Source organism: Aedes albopictus, chromosome 1, assembly GCF_035046485.1.
Source record: "Aedes albopictus strain Foshan chromosome 1, AalbF5, whole genome shotgun sequence".
In the NCBI taxonomy this organism is placed as follows: Eukaryota; Metazoa; Arthropoda; class Insecta; order Diptera; family Culicidae; genus Aedes; species Aedes albopictus.
The window spans coordinates 246,267,555-246,295,024 of record NC_085136.1 but is presented as its reverse complement, the minus strand read 5'-3'; the positions used below and the strand labels follow the sequence as shown (position 1 = coordinate 246,295,024).

Here is a 27,470-nt window from a genome sequence, read left to right as displayed (position 1 = left end):
TTATTGAAATTCCTGGAAGGAATTCATAGAAATTTTTAGATGTAATTCACCGAATTTCTTGGAAGGAATACACTAAAATTCTTGGATGGAATTCACTAGAATTCCTGGAAGGAATTCACCAGAATCCCTGAGAGGAATTCACCAGAATTCCTGAGAGGAATTCACCAGAATTACTGAGAGGAATTCATCAGAATTCCTGAGAGGAATTCACCAGAATTCCTGAGAGAATTCCTGAGAGGAATTCATCAGAATTCCGGAGAGAAATTCATCAGAATTTCTGAGAGGAATTCATCAGAATTCCTGAGAGGAATTCATCAGAATTCCTGAGAGGAATTCATCAGAATTCCTGAGAGGAATTCATCAGAATTCCTGAGAGGAATTCATCAGAATTCCTGAGAGGAATTCATCGGAATTCCGGAGAGGAATTCATCAGAATTCCTGAGAGGAATTTACCAGAATTCCTGAGAGGAATTCATCAGAATTCCTGAGAGAATTCCTGAGAAAAATTCATCAGAATTTCTGAGAGGAATTCATCAGAATTCCTGAGAGGAATTCATCAGAATTCCTGAGAGGAATTCACCAGAATTCCTGAGAGAATTCCTGAGAGGAATTCATCAGAATTCCGGAGAGAAATTCATCAGAATTTCTGAGAGGAATTCATCAGAATTCCTGAGAGGAATTCATCAGAATTCCTGAGAGGAATTCATCAGAATTCCTGAGAGGAATTCATCAGAATTCCTGAGAGGAATTCATCAGAATTCCTGAGAGGAATTCATCAGAATTCCTGAGAGGAATTCATCAGAATTCCTGAGAGGAATTCATCAGAATTCCTGAGAGGAATTCATCAGAATTCCTGAGAGGAATTCATCAGAATTCCTGAGAGGAATTCATCAGAATTCCTGAGAGGAATTCATCAGAATTCCTGAGAGGAATTCATCAGAATTCCTGAGAGGAATTCATCAGAATTCCGGAGAGGAATTCATCAGAATTCCTGAGAGGAATTCACCAAAATTTCTGAGAGGAATTCACCAGAATTCCTGAGAGGAATTCACCAGAACTCCTGGGAGGATTTCTTCAGAATTCCTGAGAGGAATTCACCAAAATTTCTGAGAGGAATTCACCAGAATTCCTGAGAGGAATTCACCAGAATTCCTGGGAGGAATTCATCAGAATTCCTGAGAGGAATTCATCAGAATTCCTGCAAGGAATTCATCAGAATTCCTGCAAGGAATTCACCAGAATTCCTGAGAGGAATGCACCAGAATTCCTGAGAGGAATTCACCAAAATTCCTGAGAGGAATTCACCAGAATTCCTGAGAGGAATTCACCAGAACTCCTGGGAGGAATTCTTCAGAATTCCTGAGAGGAATTCACCAGAATTCCTCAGAGGAATTCCCCAGAATTCCTGAGAGGAAGTCACCAGAATTCCTGAGAGGAATTCACCAGAATTCCTGAGAGGAATTCACCAGAATTATTAAGAGGAACTCACCAGAATTCCTGAGAAGAATTCACCAGAATTCCTGAGAGGAAATCACCAGAATTCCAGAGAGGTATTCACCAGAATTCCTGAGAGGAAATCACCAGAATTCCTGAGAGGAATTCACCAGAATTCCTGAGAGGAATTCACCAGAATTCCTGAGAGGAATTCATCAGAATTTCTGAGAGGAATTCACCAGAATTCCTGAGAGGAATTCACCAGAATTCCTAAGAGGAATCCACCAGAATTCCTGAGAGGAATTCACCAGAATTCCTGAGAGGAATTCACCAGAATTCCTGAGAGGAATTCACCAGAATTCCTGAGAGGAATTCACCAGAATTCCTGAGAGAAATTCACCAGAATTCCTGAGAGAAATTCACCAGAATTCCTGAGAGGAATTCACCAGAATTCCTGAGAGGAATTCACCAGAATTCCTGAGAGGAATTCAACTGAATTCCTGAGAGGAATTTACCAGAATTCCTGAGAGGAATTCACCAGAATTCCTGAGAGGAATTCACCAGAATTCCTGAGAGGAATTCACCAGAATTCCTGAGAGGAATTCACCAGAATTCCTGAGAGGAATTCACCAGAATTCCTGAGAGGAATTCACCAGAATTCCTGAGAGGAATTCACCAGAATTCCTGAGAGGAATTCACCAGAATTCCTGAGAGGAATTTACCAGAATTCCTGAGAGGAATTCACCAGAATTCCTGAGAGGAATTCACCAGAATTCCTGAGAGGAATTCACCAGGAATTCCTGAGAGGAATTTACCAGAATTCCTGAGAGGAATTCACCAGAATTCCTGAGAGGAATTCACCAGAATTCCTGAGAGGAATTCACCAGAATTCCTGAGAGGAATTCACCAGAATTCCTGAGAGGAATTCACCAGAATTCCTGGGAGGAATTCATCAGAATTCCTGAGAGGAATTCATCAGAATTCCTGCAAGGAATTCACCAGAATTCCTGAGAGGAATGCACCAGAATTCCTGAGAGGAATTCTTCAGAATTCCTGAGAGGAATTCACCAAAATTTCTGAGAGGAATTCACCAGAATTCCTGAGAGGAATTCACCAGAATTCCTGGGAGGAATTCATCAGAATTCCTGAGAGGAATTCATCAGAATTCCTGCAAGGAATTCATCAGAATTCCTGCAAGGAATTCACCAGAATTCCTGAGAGGAATGCACCAGAATTCCTGAGAGGAATTCACCAAAATTCCTGAGAGGAATTCACCAGAATTCCTGAGAGGAATTCACCAGAACTCCTGGGAGGAATTCTTCAGAATTCCTGAGAGGAATTCACCAGAATTCCTCAGAGGAATTCCCCAGAATTCCTGAGAGGAAGTCACCAGAATTCCTGAGAGGAATTCACCAGAATTCCTGAGAGGAATTCACCAGAATTATTAAGAGGAACTCACCAGAATTCCTGAGAAGAATTCACCAGAATTCCTGAGAGGAAATCACCAGAATTCCAGAGAGGTATTCACCAGAATTCCTGAGAGGAAATCACCAGAATTCCTGAGAGGAATTCACCAGAATTCCTGAGAGGAATTCACCAGAATTCCTGAGAGGAATTCACCAGAATTCCTGAGAGGAATTCATCAGAATTTCTGAGAGGAATTCACCAGAATTCCTGAGAGGAATTCACCAGAATTCCTAAGAGGAATCCACCAGAATTCCTGAGAGGAATTCACCAGAATTCCTGAGAGGAATTCACCAGAATTCCTGAGAGGAATTCACCAGAATTCCTGAGAGGAATTCACCAGAATTCCTGAGAGAAATTCACCAGAATTCCTGAGAGAAATTCACCAGAATTCCTGAGAGGAATTCACCAGAATTCCTGAGAGGAATTCACCAGAATTCCTGAGAGGAATTCAACTGAATTCCTGAGAGGAATTTACCAGAATTCCTGAGAGGAATTCACCAGAATTCCTGAGAGGAATTCACCAGAATTCCTGAGAGGAATTCACCAGAATTCCTGAGAGGAATTCACCAGAATTCCTGAGAGGAATTCACCAGAATTCCTGAGAGGAATTCACCAGAATTCCTGAGAGGAATTCACCAGAATTCCTGAGAGGAATTCACCAGAATTCCTGAGAGGAATTTACCAGAATTCCTGAGAGGAATTCACCAGAATTCCTGAGAGGAATTCACCAGAATTCCTGAGAGGAATTCACCAGGAATTCCTGAGAGGAATTTACCAGAATTCCTGAGAGGAATTCACCAGAATTCCTGAGAGGAATTCAACAGAATTCCTGAGAGGAATTCACCATAATTCCTGAGAGAAATTCACCAGAGTTCCTGAGAGAAATTCACCAGAATACCTGAGAGGAATTCGCCAGCATTCCTGAGAGGAATTCAGCAGAATTCCTGAGAGGAATTCACCAGAATACCTGAGAGGAATTCACCCGAATTCATGAGAGGAATTCACCCGAATTGCTAAGAGGAATTCACCCGAATTCCTGAGAGGAATTCACGCGAATTCCTGAGAGGAATTCACGCGAATTCCTGAGAGGAATTCACCCGAATTCCTGAGAGGAATTCACCAGAATTCCCAGAGAGGAATTCACCAGAATTCCCAGAGAGGAATTCATCTGACAGGAATTCAAATTCCTGACAGGAATTCACCAGAATTCCCGAGAGGAATTCATCAGAATTTCTGAGAGGAATTTATCAGAATTCCGGAGAGGAATTCATCAGAATTCCTGAGAGGAATTCATCAGAATTCCTGAGAGGCATTCATCAGAATTCCTGAGAGGAATTCATCAGAATTCCTGAGAGGAATTCATCACAATTCCTGAGAGGAATTCATCACAATTCCTGAGAGGAATTCATCAGAATTCCTGAGAGGAATTCATCAGAATTCCTAAGAGGAATTCATCAGAATTCCTGAGAGGAATTCATCAGAATTCCTGAGAGGAATTCATCAGAATTCCGGAGAGGAATTCATCAGAATTCCTGAGAGGAATTCATCAGAATTCCTGAGAGGAATTCATCAGAATTCCTGAGAGGAATTCATCAGAATTTCTGAGAGGAATTCATCAGAATTCCTGAGAGGAATTCATCAGAATTCCTGAGAGAATTCCTGAGAGGAATTCATCAGAATTCCGGAGAGAAATTCATCAGAATTTCTGAGAGGAATTCATCAGAATTCCTGAGAGGAATTCATCAGAATTCCTGAGAGGAATTCATCAGAATTCCTGAGAGGAATTCATCAGAATTCCTGAGAGGAATTCATCAGAATTCCTGAGAGGAATTCATCAGAATTCCTGAGAGGAATTCATCAGAATTCCTGAGAGGAATTCATCAGAATTCCTGAGAGGAATTCATCAGAATTCCTGAGAGGAATTCATCAGAATTCCTGAGAGGAATTCATCAGAATTCCTGAGAGGAATTCATCAGAATTCCTGAGAGGAATTCATCAGAATTCCGGAGATGAATTCATCAGAATTTCTGAGAGGAATTGATCAGAATTCCTGAGAGGAATTCATCAGAATTCTTGAGAGAAATTCATCAGAATTCCTGAGAGGAATTCATCAGAATTCCTGAGAGGAATTCATCAGAATTCCTGAGAGAAATTTATCAGAATTCCTGAGAGGAATTCATCAGAATTCCTGAGAGAATTCCTGAGAGGAATTCATCAGAATTCCTGAGAGAATTCCTGAGAGGAATTCATCAGAATTCCTGAGAGAATTCCTGAGAGGAATTCATCAGAATTCCGGAGAGGAATTCATCAGAATTCCGGAGAGGAATTCATCAGAATTCCGGAGAGGAATTCATCAGAATTCCGGAGAGGAATTCATCAGAATTCCGGAGAGGAATTCATCAGAATTCCGGAGAGGAATTCATCAGAATTCCGGAGAGGAATTCATCAGAATTCCGGAGAGGAATTCATCAGAATTCCGGAGAGGAATTCATCAGAATTCCGGAGAGGAATTCATCAGAATTCCGGAGAGGAATTCATCAGAATTCCGCAGAGGAATTCATCAGAATTCCGGAGAGGAATTCATCAGAATTCCGGAGAGGAATTCATCAGAATTCCTGAGAGGAATTCATCAGAATTCCCGAGAGGAATCCATCAGAATTCCTGAGAGGAATTCATCAGAATTCCGGAGAGGAATTCATCAGAATTCCGGAGAGGAATTCATCAGAATTCCGGAGAGAAATTCATCAGAATTCCGGAGAGGAATTCATCAGAATTCCGGAGAGGAATTCATAAGAATTCCGGAGAGGAATTCATCAGAATTCCGGAGAGGAATTCATCAGAATTCCGGAGAGGAATTCATCAGAATTCCGGAGAGGAATTCATCAGAATTCCGGAGAGGAATTCATCAGAATTCCGGAGAGGAATTCATCAGAATTCCTGAGAGGAATTCATCAGAATTCCTGAGAGGAATTCATCAGAATTCCTGAGAGGAATTCATCAGAATTCCTGAGAGGAATTCATCAGAATTCCTGAGAGGAATTCATCAGAATTCCGGAGAGGATTTCATCAGAATTCCGGAGAGGAATTCATCAGAATTCCGGAGAGGAATTCATCAGAATTCCTGAGAGGAATTCATCAGAATTCCTGAGAGGAATTCATCAGAATTCCTGAGAGGAATTCATCAGAATTCCTGAGAGGAATTCATCAGACTTCCTGAGAGGAATTCATCAGAATTCCTGAGAGGAATTCATCAGAATTCCTGAGAGGAATTCATCAGAATTCCCGAGAGGAATCCATCAGAATTCCTGAGAGGAATCCATCAGAATTCCTGAGATGAATTCATCAGAATTCCGGAGAGGAATTCATCAGAATTCCGGAGAGGAATTCATCAGAATTCCGGAGAGAAATTCATCAGAATTCCGGAGAGGAATTCATCAGAATTCCTGAGAGGAATTCATCAGAATTCCTGAGAGGAATTCATCAGAATTCCTGAGTGGAATTCATCAGAATTCCTGAGAGGAATTCATCAGAAAGCCTGAGAGGAATTCATCAGAATTCCTGAGAGGAATTCACCAGAATTCCTGAGAGGAATTCACCAGAATTCCTGAGAGTAATTCACCAGAATTCCTGAGAGGAATTCACCAGAATTCCTGAGAGGAATTCACCAAAATTCCTGAGAGGAATTCACCAGAATTCCTGAGTCGAATTCACTAGAATTCCTGAGACGAATTCAATAGAAAACCTGAGAGGAATTCACTAGAATTCCGAGAGGAAATCACTAAAATTCCGAGAGGAAATCACTAGAATTTCGAGAGGAAATTATTAGAATCCACTAGAATTCCGAGAGGAATTCACTAGAATTCCGGGAGGAATTCACTAGAATTCCGAGAGGAATTTATTAGAATTCCGAGAAGAATTTACTAGAATTCCGAGAGACATTCACTAGAATTCCTAAGAGGAATTCACTAGAATTCCTAAGAGGAATTCACTAGAATTCCTAAGAGGAATTCACTAGAATTCCTAAGAGGAATTCACTAGAATTGCTAAGAGGAATTCATTAGAATTCCCAAGAGGAATTCATTAGAATTCCTGAGTGAAATTCACTAGAATTTCTGAGGGAAATTAACCAGAATTCCTGGGAGGAATTCCTGAGAGGAACTCTCTCAAATCCAGGAAAGAATTTACCCGAATTTCTTACAAATATTCACTAGAAAGAATTCACTTGAGTTCCTGGAAGGAATTCACTCTGTCATAGCGGCTAGGCCTACTGCGTTATCCTCTGGACTTCAAAGATTACCAATTGGGCAATGGTGTTACTCCTGATACGTTTTTCCACTTATTCGGAGCTTTGTTTTCAGAATTATAATGACCATTAATTAATCTGTTTTGATTGCTTCGGAAACTTCTGTAGCCTCCGGCAGCCAGGATGTTTTTTTTTTTATCGAAATCCCGATCAGCGTCCTGTCCTCCCCATTTTCAGCAAACGATTCCGTACCTGCAATAGAGAAGAAAGAGAAAAAAAATGAAATCATTAGTTTGAATGTCACTTCCGAGAACGGGCAAAAACTGGGAAAGCATTAGCGCAGGGTAACAATCGTTCCAACTCCCACGCAGCAAATTGAGGACCCATCTAACCAACGCCGAACGAACACGGAAACAACTACGACGGACGACGAGTCATTCGCAGATCATCCTGCTGGCGCTGGCGCTGGTAGCATAGCGACAACCATTATCATCATCAAGCGTTGCCGCTTCGCTAGCTATCTAGTTTGATAATATCGATTAATCGCAAATGAACGCAATTTGTGCCATCATCATCTAGTTCTAGAACGCGCGGGATTGCGATGGCGAGGGTCCTTGACCAAGGCCGTCACTTCGAGCGTTTGCATTCCGAAAGAACGGAAATTGGTGGGTGGGTTAGGTACGTGATAAAATCGAATTGATTAGACTTGGAAGTGCACTTTGCTGCAACTAACTGAGGATGTGTAATTCTATCTCGATTGCTCGATGGGGGCGACCAACCAACCGAATCGTAGAACGAGCATATCGGCAGGTACCTGCAAATCGGCAAACTTTTTCACTGTGGTTTTAAAGAGGGTTGCAAAATGGTAAGTCGACAATCTAGATTCTAGTAGGAGTGCCTAAAATAGCTTTGCCACGGTTCACAAAAGAGTTGTTTTCTTAGTTGATAGTGCAGCCTGGCCATTGTAGTTCTCAAAACTTCAGAAATAAACTCTTTGAAGCTTAAATAGCATATCAATTTAGCCAGGCGAATTGAACTCAGGATCAGCCAGGAGCAGGAAAGTCAGAATGGGCCACCTCGATATATCAAGCTTGGTTGTGGGGATGGCTCTTGCCCTTGCTACCCTGGGAATCACCAGGCATTAGACCATCGTCGAGTAGTCAGAATACCTAGACTCGGCTGCCACTGACTGTCAGCTTTTCTCGTGCGCAAGTCTTGGAACCCGTTGTACCGCCAGACGATCTGCTATACTCTGCGAAAAGAATCTATAAGCTCACGACAAGGTACCTTTCTGTTTCAGAGGTCCCGCAAGTTCTCCAAAGCTGTCATGAGCTTCACCGGATCAGCCGTGTTTGAAGATGATCGAGAAGGCGGTGCCGGTAGACGGGCTTGGTGGTCTATTGGCTACCGCTTCTGATTCATATGCAGAAGGTCCAGGGTTAAATCCCTGGCCCGTCGCTTTCCTTCTACTTTGTATCTTTCTATGCACTCTCTCTATACTCTTCTCTCTATATATGCAACTCTTTGATATTCCTCATGTATAGCCATCGCTAGCACCGTAAAGGCTGGGTATGCTGCGCAATTCAGATCCCATTGTGATCCACTAGCCTCTGCCCAGCAACTCCTATCCCTACCTCCACGCGGTACCGGCCGGAAACTATGAGCAACCTTAGGGAAGATCGGGTAACCAACCCCGGTGGGAACTTTGGTCGTAGGCTGACAGGGAAGGGGGGGGGGGCTTTGATTCGGTAAACCTGAGCGTCTGTTCTCCAGGAGGAGCGGCTCACAACGGCGTCTGATCCCCATGTTAGGGGCGGCTGATCTACGTCCGAGTTCCAGGGAAGGACTCTAAGCTCAACTGTGCACTATGGTCCTCCGGAAAGTAGGGGGTTGGTGTCAGGCCCTACGAGCCAGCCGTAAAAAAACCATTGTAACGGAAAATCAGCAACAGAATAATACGAACCAACGGCAATGACCCCAGCGAACAAAAAGGACTTGCGATTGGAAACTCGGTACGTGGAACTGCCGATCTCTCAACTTCATTGGGAGCACCCGCATACTCGCCGATCTACTGAAGGACCGCGGGTTCGGCATCGTAGCGCTGCAGGAGGTGTGTTGGGCAGGATCCATGGTGCGAACGTTTAGAGGTAATCATACCATCTACCAGAGCTGCGGCAACACACGCGAGCTGGGAACAGCTTTCATCGTGATGGGTGATATGCAGAGGCGCGTGGCCGATCGATGAAAGAATGTGCAGTTTGAGGATCAAGGGCCGATTCTTCAACTTCAGCATAATAAACGTGCACAGCCCACACTCCGGAAGTACTGATGATGACAAGGACGCATTTTACGCGCAGCTCGAACGCGAGTACGATCGCTGCACAAGCCACGACGTAAAGATCATCATAGGAGATTTGAACGCTCAGGTAGGCCAGGAGGGGGAATTCAGACCGACGATTGGTAAGTTCAGCGCCCACCAGCAGACGAACGAAAACGGCCTACGACTCATTGATTTCGCCGCCTCCAAAAATATGGCCATACGTAGCACCTTTTTCCAACACAGCCTCCCTTATCGTTACACCTGGAGATCACCACAGCAGATGGAATCTCAAATCGACCACGTTCTGATTGACGGACGGCACTTCTCCGACATTATCGACGTCAGGACCTATCGTGGCGCCAACATCGACTCCGACCACTATCTGGTGATGGTCAAACTGCGCCCAAAACTCTCCGTCATCAACAATGTACGGTACCGGCGACCGCCACGGTACAACCTAGAGCGACTGAAGCAACCGGATGTCGACGAGGGCGAGCTCGATGAGACCTTTCTAGAGGACTGCTGGAGTACAGTGAAAGCAGCCATCAACGACGCAGCCGAGAGCACCATCGGGTACGTGGAACGGAATCGACGAAACGAATGGTTCGACGAAGAGTGCAGAACCGTTTTGGAGGAGAAGAATGCAGCGAGGGCGGTAATGCTGCAGCAAGGGACTCGACAGAACGTAGAATGTTATAAACAGAAGCGGAAACAGCAGACCCGGCTCTTTCGGGAGAAAAAGCGCCGCCTGGAAGAAGCGGAGTGTGAAGAAATGGAACTGCTGTGCCGTTCCCAAGAAACACGGAAGTTCTATCAGAAGCTCAACGCATCCCGCAACGGCTTCGTGCCGCGAGCCGAAATATGCAGGGATAAAGACGGAGGCCTCTTGACGGACGGACGTGAGGTGATCGAAAGGTAGAAGCAGCACTTCGATCAGCACCTGAACGGCGTGGAGAACGTAGGCACGGGAGCCCACAGCAACGGAAGAAACGACGACGCCAGTGCAGCGGAGGACGGAAATGAACCAACTCCCACGCTGAGGGAAGTTAAGGACGCCATTCACCAGCTCAAAACCAACAAAGCAGCTGGTAAGGATGGTATCGCAGCTGAACTCATCAAGATGGGCCCAGAAAAGTTGGCCACCTGTCTGCATCGGCTGATAGTCAGGATCTGGGAAACCGAACAGCTACCGGAGGAGTGGAAGTAAGGGGTCTGCCCCATTCACAAGAAAGGCGACCATTTGGAATGTGAGAACTTCAGGGCGATCACTATTTTGAATGCTGCCTACAAAGTGCTATCCCAGATCATCTTCCGTCGTCTGTCACCTAAAACTAATGAGTTCGTGGGAAGTTATCAAGGCGGCTTCATCGACGGCCGGTCGACAACGGATCAGATCTTTACCGTACGGCAAATCCTCCAGAAATGCCGTGAATACCAGGTCCCAACGCATCACCTGTTCACCGACTTCAAAGCGGCATACGACAGTATCGACCGCGCAGAGCTGTGGAGAATCATGGACGAAAACGGCTTTCCTGGGAAGCTGACTAGACTGATTAAAGCAACGATGGACGGTGTGCAAAACTGCGTAAGGGTTTCGGGTGAACTATCCAGCTCATTCGAATCTCGCCGGGGACTGCGACAAGGTGACGGACTCTCATGTCTACTCTTCAACATCGCTCTGGAAGGTGTGATGCGACGAGCCGGGCTCAACAGCCGGGGAACGATTTTCACAAAATCCGGTCAATTTGTGTGCTTTGCGGACGACATGGACATTATCGCTAGAACATTTGGAACGGTGGCAAAACTGTACACCCGCCTGAAACGCGAAGCAGCAAAGGTCGGACTGGTGGTGAATGCCTCAAAAACAAAGTACATGCTGGTAGGCGGAACCGAACACGACCGGATCCGTCTGGGTAGTAATGTTACGATAGACGGGGATACTTTCGAGGTGGTGGAGGAATTCGTCTACCTCGGATCCTTACTGACGGCTGACAGCAACGTGAGCCGTGAAATTCGGAGGCGCATCATCAGCGGAAGTCGGGCCTACTACGGGCTCCAGAAGAAACTGCGGTCGAAAAAGATTCACCCACGCACCAAATGTACCATGTACAAGACGTTAATAAGACCGGTGGTTCTCTACGGGCACGAGACATGGACCATGCTCGAGGAGGACCTACAAGCACTCAGATTTTTCGAGCGACGCGTGCTAAGAACGATCTTCGGCGGTGTGCAGGAGAACGGTGTGTGGCGGAGAAGGATGAACCACGAGCTCGCTGCACTTTACGGCGAACCCAGCAGAAGGTGGCCAAAGCCGGAAGGATACGGTGGGCAGGGCATGTTGCAAGAATGCCGGACAACAACCCTGCAAAGCTGGTGTTTGCAACTGATCCGGTTGGTACAAGAAGGCGTGGAGCGCAGAGAGCACGATGGGCGGACCAGGTAGAGCGTGACTTGGCGAGCATTGGGCGCGACCGAGGCGCGACCACGAATCGAGTATTGTGGCGTACTATTGTTGATTATGTCTTGTCTTAATGATGTTGAACAAATAAATTCTATGTATGTAGCCATCGCTAGAACCAGAAATGGTTGAAATGCCGTTTTCCTTCCTTTCAAATTTCACAGCACAGTGTCAATCTATCAGATAACGCATACAAGTTATATAAATAAGCTTTAGCTTCAGCTGTGAGCTCTCTGCCAACCATATCCCACCAACACTCCGACATCCGCATGAGTTTGTGCAGACGTAGAGGTATATTCGGTCTGATGTGGGTACAAAAGATTGCAATCATCACGTGGTAGGCGCCATTGTCGCCTAAAAATAGAAGATCACCAACGCTCACACACTGAAGATGACTGCTAGTCCCCGGCAGATAATCTCATTGGTTCCTTGTGTGAGTGTAGCTGATCTGGCGATACTGGAGTAGCATCTACGGGAGGTCAATCAAGCTCAAGAAGGCGGTGCATGTTGGTTCATTGGAGTTGTGCTTACCTGCTGTACCGGTTGAGCGAGCCTCTCTGGTGTTCTCATGTAAAATTTTGCATAACTAACTTCCGTTGTTGTTGTCGACGATGATGCCCCCAGTTTGACAGGTAATGGTAACATAAACTACCAAGTTGATAACACAAAATTGTAAAATTTGTTCTGGAGCAAACACTAGTTATCAGTTTGTTACTGCTCAGTTATTTTACTTTGCTCGGGTTAAGCGTGTAGTGTTTCACCTGGCACTCCACGCACGTCTTCCTAGATGGGCACTTGGGGGATCGATGTCCTGGACTCAGCCAGTTGAAGCATATATTCAACTCCTTTACCTTCTCTACGCGTTGCGCTTCATCATCTAGCTGAACGTAGGACACTCGAAGTGGCGATGATCCTCGTAAAACAGGAGGCAACGCTGGGGCTTGCTCGTCGTTGCAGAGTGCAACCTTCTGATCTGTAGATTTCATATTGGATGACCTGGAGCTACCTTCCTTCAGTGTAGGTGTTTGGTGTTGGCGGTTCTGGAATCTCTCCAACACCTGACACTCGCTCTGCAGGAATTTCATCGTCTTGTCGAAGTCAGGCAGCTAACCGTGCTACTCCGTCCTCTTCTACAGCTGGAGCGACTGGCCATCCAGTCGAACCATGAGATGTTTGTCAACAAGACTCTCTCTCTCTCTCTTCTTGGCGTAACGTCCTCATTGGGACAAAGCCTGCTTCTCAGCTTAGTGTTCAATGAGCACTTCCACAGTTATTAACTGAGAGCTTCCTCTGCCAATGACCATTTTGCATGTGTATATCGTGTGGCAGGCACGAAGATACTCTATGCCCAAGGAAGTCAAGGAAATTTCCTTTACGAAAAGATCCTGGACCGACCGGGAATCGAACCCGTCACCCTCAGCATGGTCATGCTGAATACCCGTGCGTTTACCGCCTCGGCTATATGGGCCCTGCCCTGTCAACAAGACACCGGACATTAATACTTTATGCCTTGGTACTCTAGTCCTCCGATGTGTCGGTTGACAGTCTTGACCAGTTCCAACAGGTCTTTGTGGTTTTTCTTCGCGATCAGTTTTATCTACATGAGACCTGCCAGATAGCGCATTTGAACACCGTTAGCACCTAGTGCCAGTTTACCCTGCTGGACTAGGACTAGTACATTAGGAGTTCCACTGGAAACTTTCCAAGCATTCTTTTGTGATTTCCATTACAAGTTCCACCAGAAATGATTCCATGAGATTCTTCTGAGTTTCCTGCAGGAGCTCATTTGCGATTTTCATCAAGTGGGTTACCTTTAGCAAATCTTATAGAATAAAATCTCTTGGTATTCATCCTGAACTACAGAGGATAGACAAAATGATAGGGATAGGCAAAATTTTCATTTTTCAAAAAATGTCCAATTAGCTGTAACTTTTCGAAAAGTGCATCAAATATTCTTAAATTTTCACTGTGAGTTAATCAAGAATTTTTCAAAGCTCATTATATAAGTCATAAATGGTCAAAATTTCATTGCATTCGGTTCATTGAATCCATCTTAAAGTTGACTATCGGGTAATTCTACCTTTTTCTAAAATGCTTATAACTTCATGCAGTATAGCCCGATCTTTTTCAAACTTTGTCCTCTGATATACAAACAGTTGTTCAACTAACAGTAAAAATTTGAGAATATTCGATGCACTTTTCGAGAAGTTACAGCTATTTGAAATTTTTTTGAGAAGGGAAAATTTTGCCTGTCCCGATCATTTTGTCTAAGTTTCTCTTGTAGATTTTTTCTGGGATTTCTTCAAAGACATTTCTGGAATCTCTCTAGGTTATCTCGTATGTTTTTTCTTGGTTCCATGAAAAGTTTTTGTTTGGCTACCTGTAAGAGTTGCTGATCTCTGAGGTTTCTCCAGGAGTTTTTAAAATAATTTCTTCAGGAGTTCCTTCTGGAAATCAACCACATCTATATTTTTGAAATCCTTCTTGAAGTAGCTGTTTCGAATACGATCAGGGTTTTGATAAATTGTCCTTCTGTTATTGGCTATTTCCAGTCAAAATGGATTTCAGACGGCATTAATTTATAGATTTCAACGTTTCGGCCCTTGGTTTTGGCCTTCCTCAGGGAGGTCTGAAATTTGGTTTATTCATTATGTTGGGATTTTGGTTTGCTTTTTTTACAAAAACTACTAACTATAGGCGTACCACTAGCGTTTCATCGCTTTTTGCTGGGCTGTGGGCTGTCGGGATGAATGTTGTGGTTTGTCTGCAAGTTTTTACGTGTTGTGGTTCATTCGTGTTTTTTGTTAAAAGTTTACCTGATTTTGGATGCTGGTGGGTAAGTTTTTAAGGATGTTTTTTTTAGTTTTTGTTTCTGCCACATCACCAACCACTGACATGGCGTCTAGACACTGTGTACTGGTATATGTGTGTAATTTGTGTTTGGTGAGGTTTCTTTCTTTCTGTCTAGCATGTGTATATGACTCACAAATACATATTATTACTTTGCCTATTTGTTTTGATTTTCCGTCGTTTGATGGTAGGGAGGTGGCGAGGCAAGTTCGGTGGGTGACGGGTTGGTTTGGGTATGCTGGAGTTGTCTGGAGTTGTGCCTGGAAGTCTACTGTATATTGTACTGAAGCCTTCTATGTGGAAAAAAACAAAAATTAAAAAACTACCCACCACCATCCAAAATCAAGTAAACTCCAAACAAATGACATGAATGAACCACAACACCTAAAAGATAACAGAAACAAAGCTTGCAGACAAACCACAACATTCATTCTGGCAGCCCACACTCCAGCAAGGGGCGATGAAACACTAGCGGTACGCCCATAGTGAGTAATTTTTGTAAAAAAAAAACAAACAAACCATAATCCCAACATAATCAATAAACCCAATTTTAGACCTCCCTGAGGAAGGCCCAAACCAACGGTCGAAACGTGGGAAGCTATAAAGTAATTCCGCCTAAAATCAATTTTGACCGGAAATTGCCAAAAACAGAGGGACAATTCTTCAGAAGTTTTTTTTAGGTAATGGAACCACTTGATGAATTTTCCAACAGATATACTTCAAATTCCTCTAGGAGTTTCTTCTGATGTTCACCCAAATGTTTCTGGTGATCTTCTTCCAGATGTTCTACCGAAGTGTTTTCAGTTGTTCCAGCGGCTTTTCCAGGTGTTTTTCTGAAACTAGTTTAGAAATTTCTTCTGAGATTACTCTCTAGAAGATTTTCTGGGATTCCATCAGGAGCTCCTTGATATTCTTCTAAGAACTCGTTTTGGCACCTTCAAAAAATTCAAAGCCAAAAAGTTCCCGAAGTATTTCTGGCATTCGTTCAGACATTTCTCCACGAGTTTCTTCTGAGATTCCTCTAAGATATTATCAGGGATTATTGCAGGAATTTGATTGAGCTTCAGCAACAATTCAGTAAGAGTTTTTTTTCTGTATTTTCTGAAATCTTTGCATATATCCGTAGAGTAAAGTGGGGCAAAAGTTCGAGTGGGGCAAGAGTTTCTTTTGAAGTTTTTGAGCTCAATTCAAATGATTTCTTTCGGGTGTCCAGGTTGTTCGAAGCCTTTTTGAAAAAGAGTCTTTCACTCCAAAAATTATGAAAATTGATCAATATTTCGAAAAGTTATGACAAAATGTTGGTTTTTGATCAAAAAATTGTAACATGCGATGGTCCTTCCAACGCATGGAATGGAATTGTAATGAAATCGAATTCGATATTTTATTTTGGGGCGTAACTAGGCATATTTTGAAGATGCTTTAGCATGTATAACTTTTTGCAAAAAAATTTGGAAATCATATTTTACCCATAGTGGGGCAAAAGTTCGAATTGTGGGGCAAGAGTTCGAGTCATGTAGCAACTTTAGGTAAAAACCTTAAATTCTGCAAAATGCACATATTATCTCTAAAAATGATGGAATTAGTGAGAAAATTCGATCAAAGTTGAAATAAAATGTTGTTTCATCTGAATTTGGCAGAAAACTACTAATTTTTGGTGTAGTAAATTTAACCCTAATTTGGGTAAAATCCAGATCGAACTTTAAAGTGTATTCCAGTTCCAACATCAAATATTAATTGGTATAAGGTATTCAGATTACCAAAGCGTCGAAAATGTGTGCTACGGTGAACGAAATTCCACAAACACTAGATTCGAACTTTTGCCCCAGTGGTGGGGCAAAAGTTCGAATTAGACACACACATACAAAAAGTGTTGTAACTCAAAATTGAAAAGACATTTGGCGTAACTTTGTTCAGCAAATTTTTAGCTCATGGATGGTAGAATCACCACACGGTATTTATTTATTTTTATCTGCTTCGATTTCTTTAAAAAAGTTGAATTTTCAACTAAGGTCGAACTTTTGCCCCACCTTACTCTACTTGGATTCCAACATGATCTTCTGTTGGATTTCCTCCAGAATCGTCTGTACAATGTTAGTAGATATTCTCTAGGAATTCTTTCTGGATTCTGCAGTAATCGGAAATTTAGACTGCTCATCGCTGCTGCAAAATATTTCGTTCTATGCACCACAGCGCCAATTGCGAGAACGAAGTTTGATTTTTGTTCCCCGTCACCATACTGCCTATGCATTTCATAACGCATTATCTTCAAGTTTTCGTTTGTTCAATAGTGTGACTGATCTGTTCGATTTCAATGTTTCAAAATATGTGTTTAAAAATAGAATTAAGGTTTTAGCATAAGACAGTCTGTGGAATTAACTTTTAGTTCGAGGCGGTGAAATAAATAAATAAATAAATAAATAAATAAATAAATAAATAAATAAATAAATAAATAAATAAATAAATAAATAAATAAATAAATAAATAAATAAATAAATAAATAAATAAATAAATAAATAAATAAATAAATAAATAAATAAATAAATAAATAAATAAATAAATAAATAAATAAATAAATAAATAAATAAATAAATAAATAAATAAATAAATAAATAATCCGTAGATTAAATTCATGGAAGAATTCACAGAAGGAATCCCGTGAAGGAATTCCTGGAGGAGTCTCCAAATAAAATATCTTTAAAAATCGCAAGAAGAAATCGCCAGCTGGATTTTCTGGGTTACAGAATGAGTTACTAGAAGAATCCCCAAAAGAAATTTTTGAAGGTATAGCATGAACACTTGCACAAATCGTGGCTGGAGCCGCAAAGATAAGTACATTTATTGCCATTGCAGATTTCGCTACTATCTACAATATCATTCACACCTCACCTCCACACACCTGGCCAAGTCCTTGCAAACGTTTTTATGTTCAAAAGGTGATTTATTCACTAACTACATATGAGGGGCCCAGAATCAAAGGGGTGTAAGTGACCATTTTGTCGATTTTGAGTTGAGCATATCATAAAATTCTTCAGATCCCGAGCTTTCAGGATCTTTTTTAAGATTGTTTCTACGATGATAACAAAAATTATAATAAATCAGAGAAAATTTGGTTGATTTTTAAACTCCATACATTTTGTATGGAATGAAAAATTGATCAAAAACTTTAAACCTCATTTACTCGAAAGTGAGTTTTTGTCACTTACACCCCTTTGCTTCTAACCCCCTCATATATGAGTAGAACAGGGTAACAACTTGAGTGGAGGTGAAGCAATCGACCCTAAGTCCAAAGATGGTAAACTTAGCGAAAATACGATTAAAACATACATAGGTATTCATGTAAAAATATAATGTACAAATAATAAATCAGAAGGATCTCACCAAATTCCATTTTGTCGGACCATCATATCCACGCCAAGATTTTTTTCGTCCATTATGCAGCACTTTTACTACTTCACCAGCACTACCAGCACCTCAATATTGCAAAAGAGTTTTCGACCTGATTCCGGATTGGTTTCGATGAACATGATCGCCACTGCATTCACGGAAGTATCGCGCATTCCTTGCACTACATTTCGACCGGCTTCTTATGCTCCAAGAGCTATCCCAACACTCAAAGGTATCTCCAGATTAGAATGTCCCGAAAAAATTGATGTTCGAAAAGTCTGGTAACTGGTAAACTGGTAGATATACGAATTCGGAGTATTTTTGTAGAAAATTTCGATTTTTTTAATCATTTAGAGGTTCCAGAAAGATTAAAAAATCAAATTTTTGTAACATTTTTTTCAATTGAATTTTTGTTTCAACATTTTTGTAGTTTTCTCTGGAATACTGGACATTCTTAAGAAGAAACATTGTGTTAAAAAGTTTTTTGAAATATTGTGTCTAAAGAGACGAATGCCGAGTACGGTAAAGTCTCTCTAAACAAAAAAAAAAAAAAAAAAAATATTGTGTTTATATGAAAGCCCAGTGGTCCATGGAAAAATACAAAAACATAAAAAAAATCCAGAATTTGAAAAAAATATTTTTTGAGCATGAGCATGAGCATGAGCATGAGCATAGATGACCGTACTATTCGTAGTTGCTACTCCGTGATTGACCAGAACAATCGAAGTTGCACAAGGAACCAACAGACGGAGCTTGGGAGTAGCTTACCGTCCTCAATGTGCATCTTCGAGAATTCCAAACTTTATTAGGTCAATAACGGCGCCGGCCACGTCCTTACGGTCATCGAGGAAGGAAAGGAATGTTATTATGACGTGCGTTGCTTACTAAAGACCGAGATCACCTCTGCGTCTCCACGTCTGTCATGGGAAGGACTTTTTGTTAGTGGGGAGGGGAAAGGGCGCATGATATGAGTTCACTTTGGTAGGTGGAGTGATTCATGCAACCCTATTAATATCAAACCACTTATTTTCATTTGGACTAAAACAAAACATGCCGACATCGAAGATGACGAACCATTCAGATAGTTTTCGAAGTGCGAAAATTAACGAAAGAGAAAATAAAGTGATTTGAACCAACGTGGCTTTGGAACTTGGGCCGACACTTGACGTGACGAACATTTCAATGTCTGTTGACTAAAATCGCAAAAAATGTTGTTTGTTGCATTTATCGTATCATAAATCGCCCCGTACGAAGATGAGCAGTCAAATAGACGACGACGACGACCGAATGAAAACGCGGCCTGTAAACTTTGCCTCCAAAAACTCACTAAATCACCCCGTACGAAGATGAGCAGTCAAATAGACGACGACGACGACCGAATGAAAACGCGGCCTGTAAACTTTTCCTCCAAAAACTCACTAAATCACCCCGTACGAAGATGAACCTTCAAATAGACGACGACGACGACCGAATGAAAACGCGGCCTGTACACTTTGCCTCCAAAAACTCACTGCATCGCCCGGTACGAAGATGAGCAGTCAAATAGACGACGACGACGACCGAATGAAAACGCGGCCTGTAAACTTTGCCTCCAAAAACTCACTAAATCACCCCGTACGAAGATGAGCAGTCAAATAGACGACGACGACGACCGAATGAAAACGCGGCCTGTAAACTTTTCCTCCAAAAACTCACTAAATCACCCCGTACGAAGATGAACCTTCAAATAGACGACGACGACGACCGAATGAAAACGCGGCCTGTACACTTTGCCTCCAAAAACTCACTCTCGCAAAAATCTAGCAAAGCGAGCGCGCGAAACTTTGCTGCTGCCGAACTACCGCACACACACGCACACACAATTTGAAAAAAATATTTTTTGAGAACTTTTATGTAAAATTTTTATATATATGATCATTTTTTAAAACTGCCAAGGAGAACTTCTAAATGATTTTTTAGAATATCAAAATCTTTAACAAATGCTCCAATTACGTGTATATTTCATTTTAGGGTTGAGCACCTTGATTTTTCGAACATCTATTTTTTTTCGCACAACCTACTCCAGATGGACTTCTAGGGGAAATTATTCAAAGCATTCTAAACGACGAAATTGCGTCATCACTCTAAAATTTCGATGAATAACTCTGAAGGGTTCCGATGAATTTCAATAGCGATTTTAGGTGAATTCCTATTTTAAAAAATCAGGGTTTCTCTCACGAACTTTTGTGAATTCATCTCAGGAATATCGATTATTTTTGCAGGAATTTTTATAAATTTCTCTTAGGAGTTCCAGTGAATTCATTCTGCAAATTCTGGTACTTCTAATAAACCTAAGAGAATTTAATTCCAGTACCCGACGGACCCTATTCAGCAGAATGATTTTTTTTTCAGTTTCCGGAAAGTATCTGTCAGGATTACTGATGAATTCATCTAGATAGTTATAATGCATCCCAGTCAGAAATTCAATTAAATTATACATGGGAATGTCATTAAATTTCTTTTCAGAAATTACGATGCATTATTGTTATTAGCTTTCAGCCCTAAACTGGTTCACCTCAGATAAGAAGCAATAACGATGTATTCCCTCCCAAGAATTCTGATGAGTTTCTCTAAGAAATTTTAAGATTTTTTTCTGTAGGACTTCAATGAACTTCTCCCAGAATTTCTGACGAATTCATGCACAAAATTGTGATGAGTTCCTCTCAGAAGTTCCATTGCATTACACTTGGGAATTTTGGCCATATTGGTGGATTCTTCTGAATAAATTTGATAAATTCTTTCCAGCAAAATTCAAAACATTCCTGTCAAGAAATCCGATGATTTTTTTTTTCAGGAATAAAACAAACTTTCAGGAAATTATCTAATGAATTACAAAGATTTCCTTTCATAAACTTCGGTGAGATCCCGATAATATCTCTCTTAAGTTCGATGAATTGCTTTCAGAATTTAAGATAAATCAATCAGCAATGTGGAACGGGGTTATATGGTAATCAAAAACTTGACTCGAAACAGAGTCGAAACGTCGGGACAAACCTTAAACAGTCGTTTTGATTCCCCAAGACTGCAGCGCCGATAAAGTAGCCAAATTTATTTATTGTGCTCTAATTGATAGAAATACCCTTCCAAAGAATTGCAACAATGCATCGTTTTCCAAACATGTTCAACACGCCTTAGAAAACCGTTCCGCTACCCATGAATTCTAAACAATGCCACTGAATGCACTTGAGTAACTCCACCTTGATGAGTCTCTTCACCTAATCGATCATCGATCTCTTCCCCGTTTTGTACCTAGCAGCACTTCTGTTCAACAGACCCGGCGGTGGCAGCGCAGCGATAACCTTCAACTTGCGCCATCAATTACCAACCCCTCGTGGAGGTGGTTGTAGCAGTTGTGCTGCCACTGCTGCTGCTGCGACTGCTGCTGGTGTTGCAAAGTTATCCGTTGACCTTTCCAGCAGTATGTTTCCATAACGGTTCTCGTGCCCTCTCCGCTGGAGCTGCTGCTTTCTGCTTGGTGATGTTTCCCCTGAAGCTTTGCTTCAATATCTCGCTAATGGGTAGCTCACTGACGACTGGCTCGAGTTTCACATTCGATAGAGGCAACTCTCCCTTCTTGTTTCGATTCGAGAACATTGGCAGCGATTGCAGCAGCACAAATGCTCTTCATGAATAACCATTATTGGGCGAACAAACGACGGATATGTTTCGATAACCAAATGTGTACTGTACATGTGTAGATACGATGTAGTACAGAAGAAGGGGCTGCCCTGATGAAACTTTTCACTGGAAGTACAATAGATTGAATTGCACCATTAAAATGCAGTTACTTAGGACTGTAAAGCAGAAAACCATAAAAACCATACACTGTATGGTTTTGTATCATAACATGTACTGTCTAAAAAAGTAACCATAACTCTTTTAGTAACAATATAGAATTTATTTCAAATCAAACCATAAGTTTTATGGTATACAAATGGTTCATTTTAGTTTTACAATACACTGTATTGTTGTATTGTTTTACAAGAGGCATATAGTTCATCGTTAGAAGTGCAATAAAATGTTCTGTTTTACTGTTTCAATCAATCGTTTTCCAATATTTTTTTCCAGGGTACCTATCATATTCGATTCATAACTATAAAGATGAATGTTATTAGTATTGTACCATAAGCTGTATCGTCCAAAAGAGTTACCGTTTACCGTTACCGTTATAGAATCAGTTCCAGACAAAAACCATACATCTTACAGTACCCAAATGGTTGAGTACTGTATTTTTGTACTGTTTTACGAGTACCATACGGTTCATTGTTTTAAGTAGAGCAATAGATTGTTCTGTTTTCCAATGGTTACTTTTTTCCGGGGCACTAGTCCGCACCGTCTTCGACTCGTAACCGACCAACCTAGAGACCGACTTCATTGTATGTATTGTTATTGTTATACCACATATGTTACACTTGAATGGAAATCGTTCCTTCGGCATACATTAGACATTCCTGAACCACACCTCCGCCGTCGTCGTCTTCGCCATGAAACTGAAGACTTCGAGAGCCGATTGAACGCGTGTTGTGCCTCTTAGTTGACTACTTGGGCGAGAGGAAGCTCCCCTCGGTAACACTATTCTTACGGTTGGTTTGGCTCGGCGGCCGGTCGTCACACGCTCCGCTGTAGGATTTGTTTGTTTATATTACCGTGATTGTCGATAGCGTCTTGGTTGTTGGGTGAAGTGGTCCGGATTGGACCCATGTAACAAATTTCCCTGCAACGGCTTGCTTTTTGATATTGAGTCATAAAACGTTTAATATAGAGTTAGGAGTGCTTCATAAAACCACTACAAAACCAACATTTTAGTGCATAACCACTGACATAGATTAAAGAATTTGATCATCAATTTATTTGAAAACCTAATAAAATAGAATAATTGTTTCTTTACGAAGTGGAAACACATAAACTACTTAATCTGAAAGTAATGAACAACCACAAATTCGATGGGAAGTTTTTTTTGGAACAAGAACCCAAGGCAGATTTCCAGTCCAGAGAGCACAGAAGAATCTTGGAGTGTGAAGATGTAGACACCAAAGCTCAACTGTTAACAACGGAGCTGCAGTTTCTTATTGATCGTCATGCTCCGGAGAAAACCATCTTCATTCGAGATCAGCGTACCCCATGGATCACCGACAGGATAGTACAAGCAATAGCTGTCCGCGACCTTGCCTACAAATTGTACTCCAGAAATCCGAACCGAATGCGTGGTGACCAACAGTGGCAAGACTATTGTGCGAAGCGTAACAGGGCGAACACACTTATCGCTGATGCAAAAAGGCAATATGCAGAACGAAATTTCTCCCCGGATCTCCCTGCCAAAAAACTGTGGAACAATCTCAAAAGAGATGGTATTCACAACAATGCCAAAAAGAACTCTGCGGATGCTTCTGTAAATGCAGACCATCTCAATCGATTTTTTGCAGAAGGACATATTCAACAACAACATGGTTTCCCTAACCCTGTGAGACCGGTACAGCAACGACCAATCCGTATGGAGGATGAACGTACCAACGAGGTTAACCCCCGGTTCACATTCAGGACTACAGACGCAGCTGAGGTGGCAACTAAGATATACGAAATCAGCACCAATGCTACTGGTTCAGATGCAGTACCAATCTCGTTTGTGAAGTTACTCTGCCCCTTCGTCCTACCATTGCTCGTGAACTTATTCAACGAAGTGATACGCAGCCAGCGGTTTCCAACGATATGGAAGAAGGCCATAGTAACACCTATACCAAAAACGACGAATCCTATCGAACCAAAAGACTTCAGACCTATAAGTGTGCTGCCAGCCATCTCTAAGATCTTGGAAAAAATTCTGCTTAGGCAGATAACAGAATACCTAGATGCATCGGATCCTCCACAGCTATCAAAACACCAGTCTGGTTACCGCAGACACCACAGTACTACTACTGCCCTTACTAAAGTAGTACACGACATTTACAGCCACTTTGACAACAACTATTGCACGGTCATGGTTCTGGTGGATTTCTCTCTAGCATTTAACTGCGTCAACCATGAAAAGATGCAACGGAAATTGAAAGAAGAGTTTAGGTTCGATCGATCTGCTGTTGGCCTCGTAAAATCGTTTCTCGAAGAAAGGAGCCAGATTGTCAAACTTGGTGATGCAGTATCTTCTGAGAGGCGACTCGTCGATGGAACGCCCCAAGGTTCATGCTTGAGTGCTCTTCTGTTCGCCCTTTATATAAACAGCCTGCCTTCCAACCTGAAATGCGAATACCATCTTTATGCTGATGATCTTCAGATCTATGTGTCTGGACCAATCAGTGAAGTAGACCGATTAGTCAACATCATAAACGAAGACTTAACAACGATCAACGAATGGGCAGCAGAAAACTCTCTCACGCCGAACCCCAAGAAAACTCAGGCTATAGTTTTCTGTAAAGAAGGGCGGGTTATACCTGCAAATGTAATCCGTTTCTGCAACGAACCAATAGCGCTGAGTTCCTCAGTCTCCAACCTCGGCCTTGTGATGGATTGCAATCTCAAGTGGAAAGAACATGTCAACGAAACGTGTATGAAGGTCTTCAATTGTCTTCGCACTTTCCGACGTTTCTCTGCAGTGCTATCGACACAAGTGCGCATGCTTTTGGTGCGATCGGTGGCGGTGCCAATTTTCACCTACGCCGATGTTGTCTACTTCCCCGGTACGTCAACAATGCTGAAGGAGCAACTGCAGAGATGCTTCAAGGCTTCGATTCGGTTTGTTTTCAAACTGAACCGATTTGAAACCACTGCAGGTGTCAGAAACACAGTTCTAGGTCATGATCTGCTCTGCAATTACAATCACCGCATATGCTGTTTCCTCCGGCAAGCTTGGAACAAGCTGCTTCCAAAGTACATCTTGCAGCATCTTCAACAGGGTCATATGGAGCGAGCTCGCACTTTTGTTATGCCGATACACACTACGAGCAAGAAGAAGAGCATCCTGGTGCACGGAATACCGCTCTGGAACGCACTACCAACGTATGTTAAAACCAAGCCTTCGATGGAAACATTCAAAATAGCCCTAAGAAATATGAACCGATAAAGAATCAAATTCAATTTTTAAATTCACAATCGAAATTAGTATTTCTTAACAATTTTGTAATTAGATTAGCTTTTCCAATGTATTTTTAATTGTTTGTTTTTCCTTGACCCGATGTAAAGCTTAAGCTAATAGGTTATCGTATTGCTAATAAATTACAATTACAATTACAATAAAACCACTTGAAATCTATTAAAAAACCTTGATTTTAGCGTATGGAATCGATGCCATCAAGGCTATTCCGAATGGAACGGTCATAAACTTGGTTGAAACGTGAAATTATAACAAGTTATACCTGAACGAATTTTTAACTCGAAACCAAATGGTTTTAACAAGGTTTTATACAGTTAACACTTCAGATAAACTCCAAATAAAGTTCCAAAATCAGGGTTTCTAACATTTTCTGCACCCTTCTGCTCTCTGCCCTGTATTCAACCAACCGAAGCGAAGCAGTCACAATTTAATTGCATCGCAACGTAAACAATGCCGGGCGGTAAACGACTAAACTGTAAGACCATTTACTCTTACGCGCACGTACTAGCGAATGTGGTGGCGGCGGGGGAGTAGAAACAACAACAGCACAATTACGACTTGGTTTGTGGTTGTGCCGCTGCCATTTTTCTTCCACCCAACAACCTATTCAGTACACTGCACTGGCACTGACTGGTACCTATCTACCTATAGTAGGTTATGCAATTCAGTTATGCTAATTTATGCAGTTATGTGAACCACAAACGCTTGATTCATCTAGCTAGCTAGAGCGTCAATCGGACTGAGCTGCGGTAGCGCAGTTTCTGGGCAGAAAACGGAAGAATCGTCCGTCACAACAACAAAAATGTAGAGTGGGTGGAAATAGATGAAGACCTGAAAAATGGATAAAACTGGCAGGAAAATGTTTTACAGACCCTAAAAAGCTGGGTTTTGAACAGCTTCTGTAAAGGTCCAGAGGTCCAGGAAACCAGACATACGAGGAGAGATGCATTTAACACCTTTCAATCAATTTCTAGACGAACGTAGTCTCATAGAAAGTTGTGATCAAGTATTATAAATTTACCTATTTAGGGCAGCTTTTCTTAATTAACTTAGAGTAGATTAATAATCGCTGCTTAGCAAGATACGACTAAATCCCAAGTAGCATTTTGATGACCAATTAGTCTTTTAGTCTTTTTGAAATCCGTCGTAAAACCTAATTCCTTTTATTTTGGTTTTATGGTGGTTCTAAATGCCACTTCTAATGTATATGACTGAAAATGTTACTTGGGATACTTGGCGAAACTAGTCGCACGACCCCGAAGCCACCGGAATAACATTCTGATGACCAATTAGTCTGGTAGAGTATTTGAGAACCGTCATAAAACCTAATACCTTTCATTTTGGTTTTGAAATGGTTCTAAGAACCTCTTCTAGTATATTTGACTCAAAAAAGTAATTGCATGTGTGCTCAATAAGTTCACTTATTGTGAGATATGAAAGGGGTTTGGTTTACCGAATAGTTGATTAGATGGAGCGAGTCAACGAGCGTGAGCATTTCAGCACAATACACGAAAAACTTGATTCAATTTGATTTGCTTTTTATTATTTTTTTTTGTAGAAAGCTGACCTTCACCCTCAAAATTTGTTAAATATCTCAGGATGGTCAAATTATTCATACTATTTTTTTCTCGATTTTTCATTTTTGAAACAAGCAAAAAAAAATCATTTGTTTTTAAATAACATACCAAATATAGATTCTACGTAAAAAATCCAATGAAAAAACTGTATATATTTATTTCCTATCCCTAACCATACTTAAGTGAGAGCGAATATACAAAAATAAAAACAAAATATAAGAAAAATACATGAGACCATGAGAAATGTTTATAGAGATTCAGTTTACTGTTTTTCAGTTTTTATCAAATAAAATGGATGAACTATTCTCAGATATGTAAATTTTCAGACCGTCTAGACGAACATTTAACACAACGTCATTTTTTTAATTTGCAGTAAATTAAGTATAGTAAGATGTAGGTAAAAAATATGCATAGTTTTTACATTGCAACTTAATGTAGAATCCATTTTTGATATCAAAAACCCCATAAACTGTTTCCTATTGATTGTGCCAAAAATTGATGAAAAAAAAAATCGAGAAAAAAAAGTTGGAAGCATTTAACTATTCTGGACTTCTTGGCAAATTTTAAGGACAGACTTGTTAGAATCTCAAAATGGCCGCCACAATGGCCGACTTCAG

At 41.5% G+C, this 27,470-nt stretch overlaps 2 protein-coding genes across 5 annotated transcripts in view; one reads left to right on the top strand and one right to left on the bottom strand.

The window, feature by feature from the left end:
• Positions 1–27,470, bottom strand: part of LOC115259784 (SKI family transcriptional corepressor 2-like) — an 833,559-nt gene that overhangs the window by 100,761 nt on the left and 705,328 nt on the right. The window contains exon 3 of one of the 4 annotated variants that reach the window (XR_009996465.1): positions 7,140–7,396. The exons of the other annotated variants lie outside the window; for them this stretch is intronic. The gene's annotated coding sequence lies outside the window, so the exon portion shown is untranslated. Of the gene's footprint in view, positions 1–7,139; positions 7,397–27,470 lie in introns of those variants that run through there. 4 annotated transcript variants of the gene reach the window in all.
• LOC134285551 (uncharacterized) overlaps positions 8,707–27,470 on the top strand; it is a 160,434-nt gene continuing 141,670 nt past the window's right edge. Inside the window, exon 1 of the mRNA XM_062846570.1 lies at positions 8,707–11,037. Within this exon, the coding sequence (XP_062702554.1) occupies positions 9,394–10,383 (990 nt within the window). The 5' untranslated portion in view covers positions 8,707–9,393 and the 3' untranslated portion in view covers positions 10,384–11,037. The remainder of the gene's footprint in view (positions 11,038–27,470) is intronic.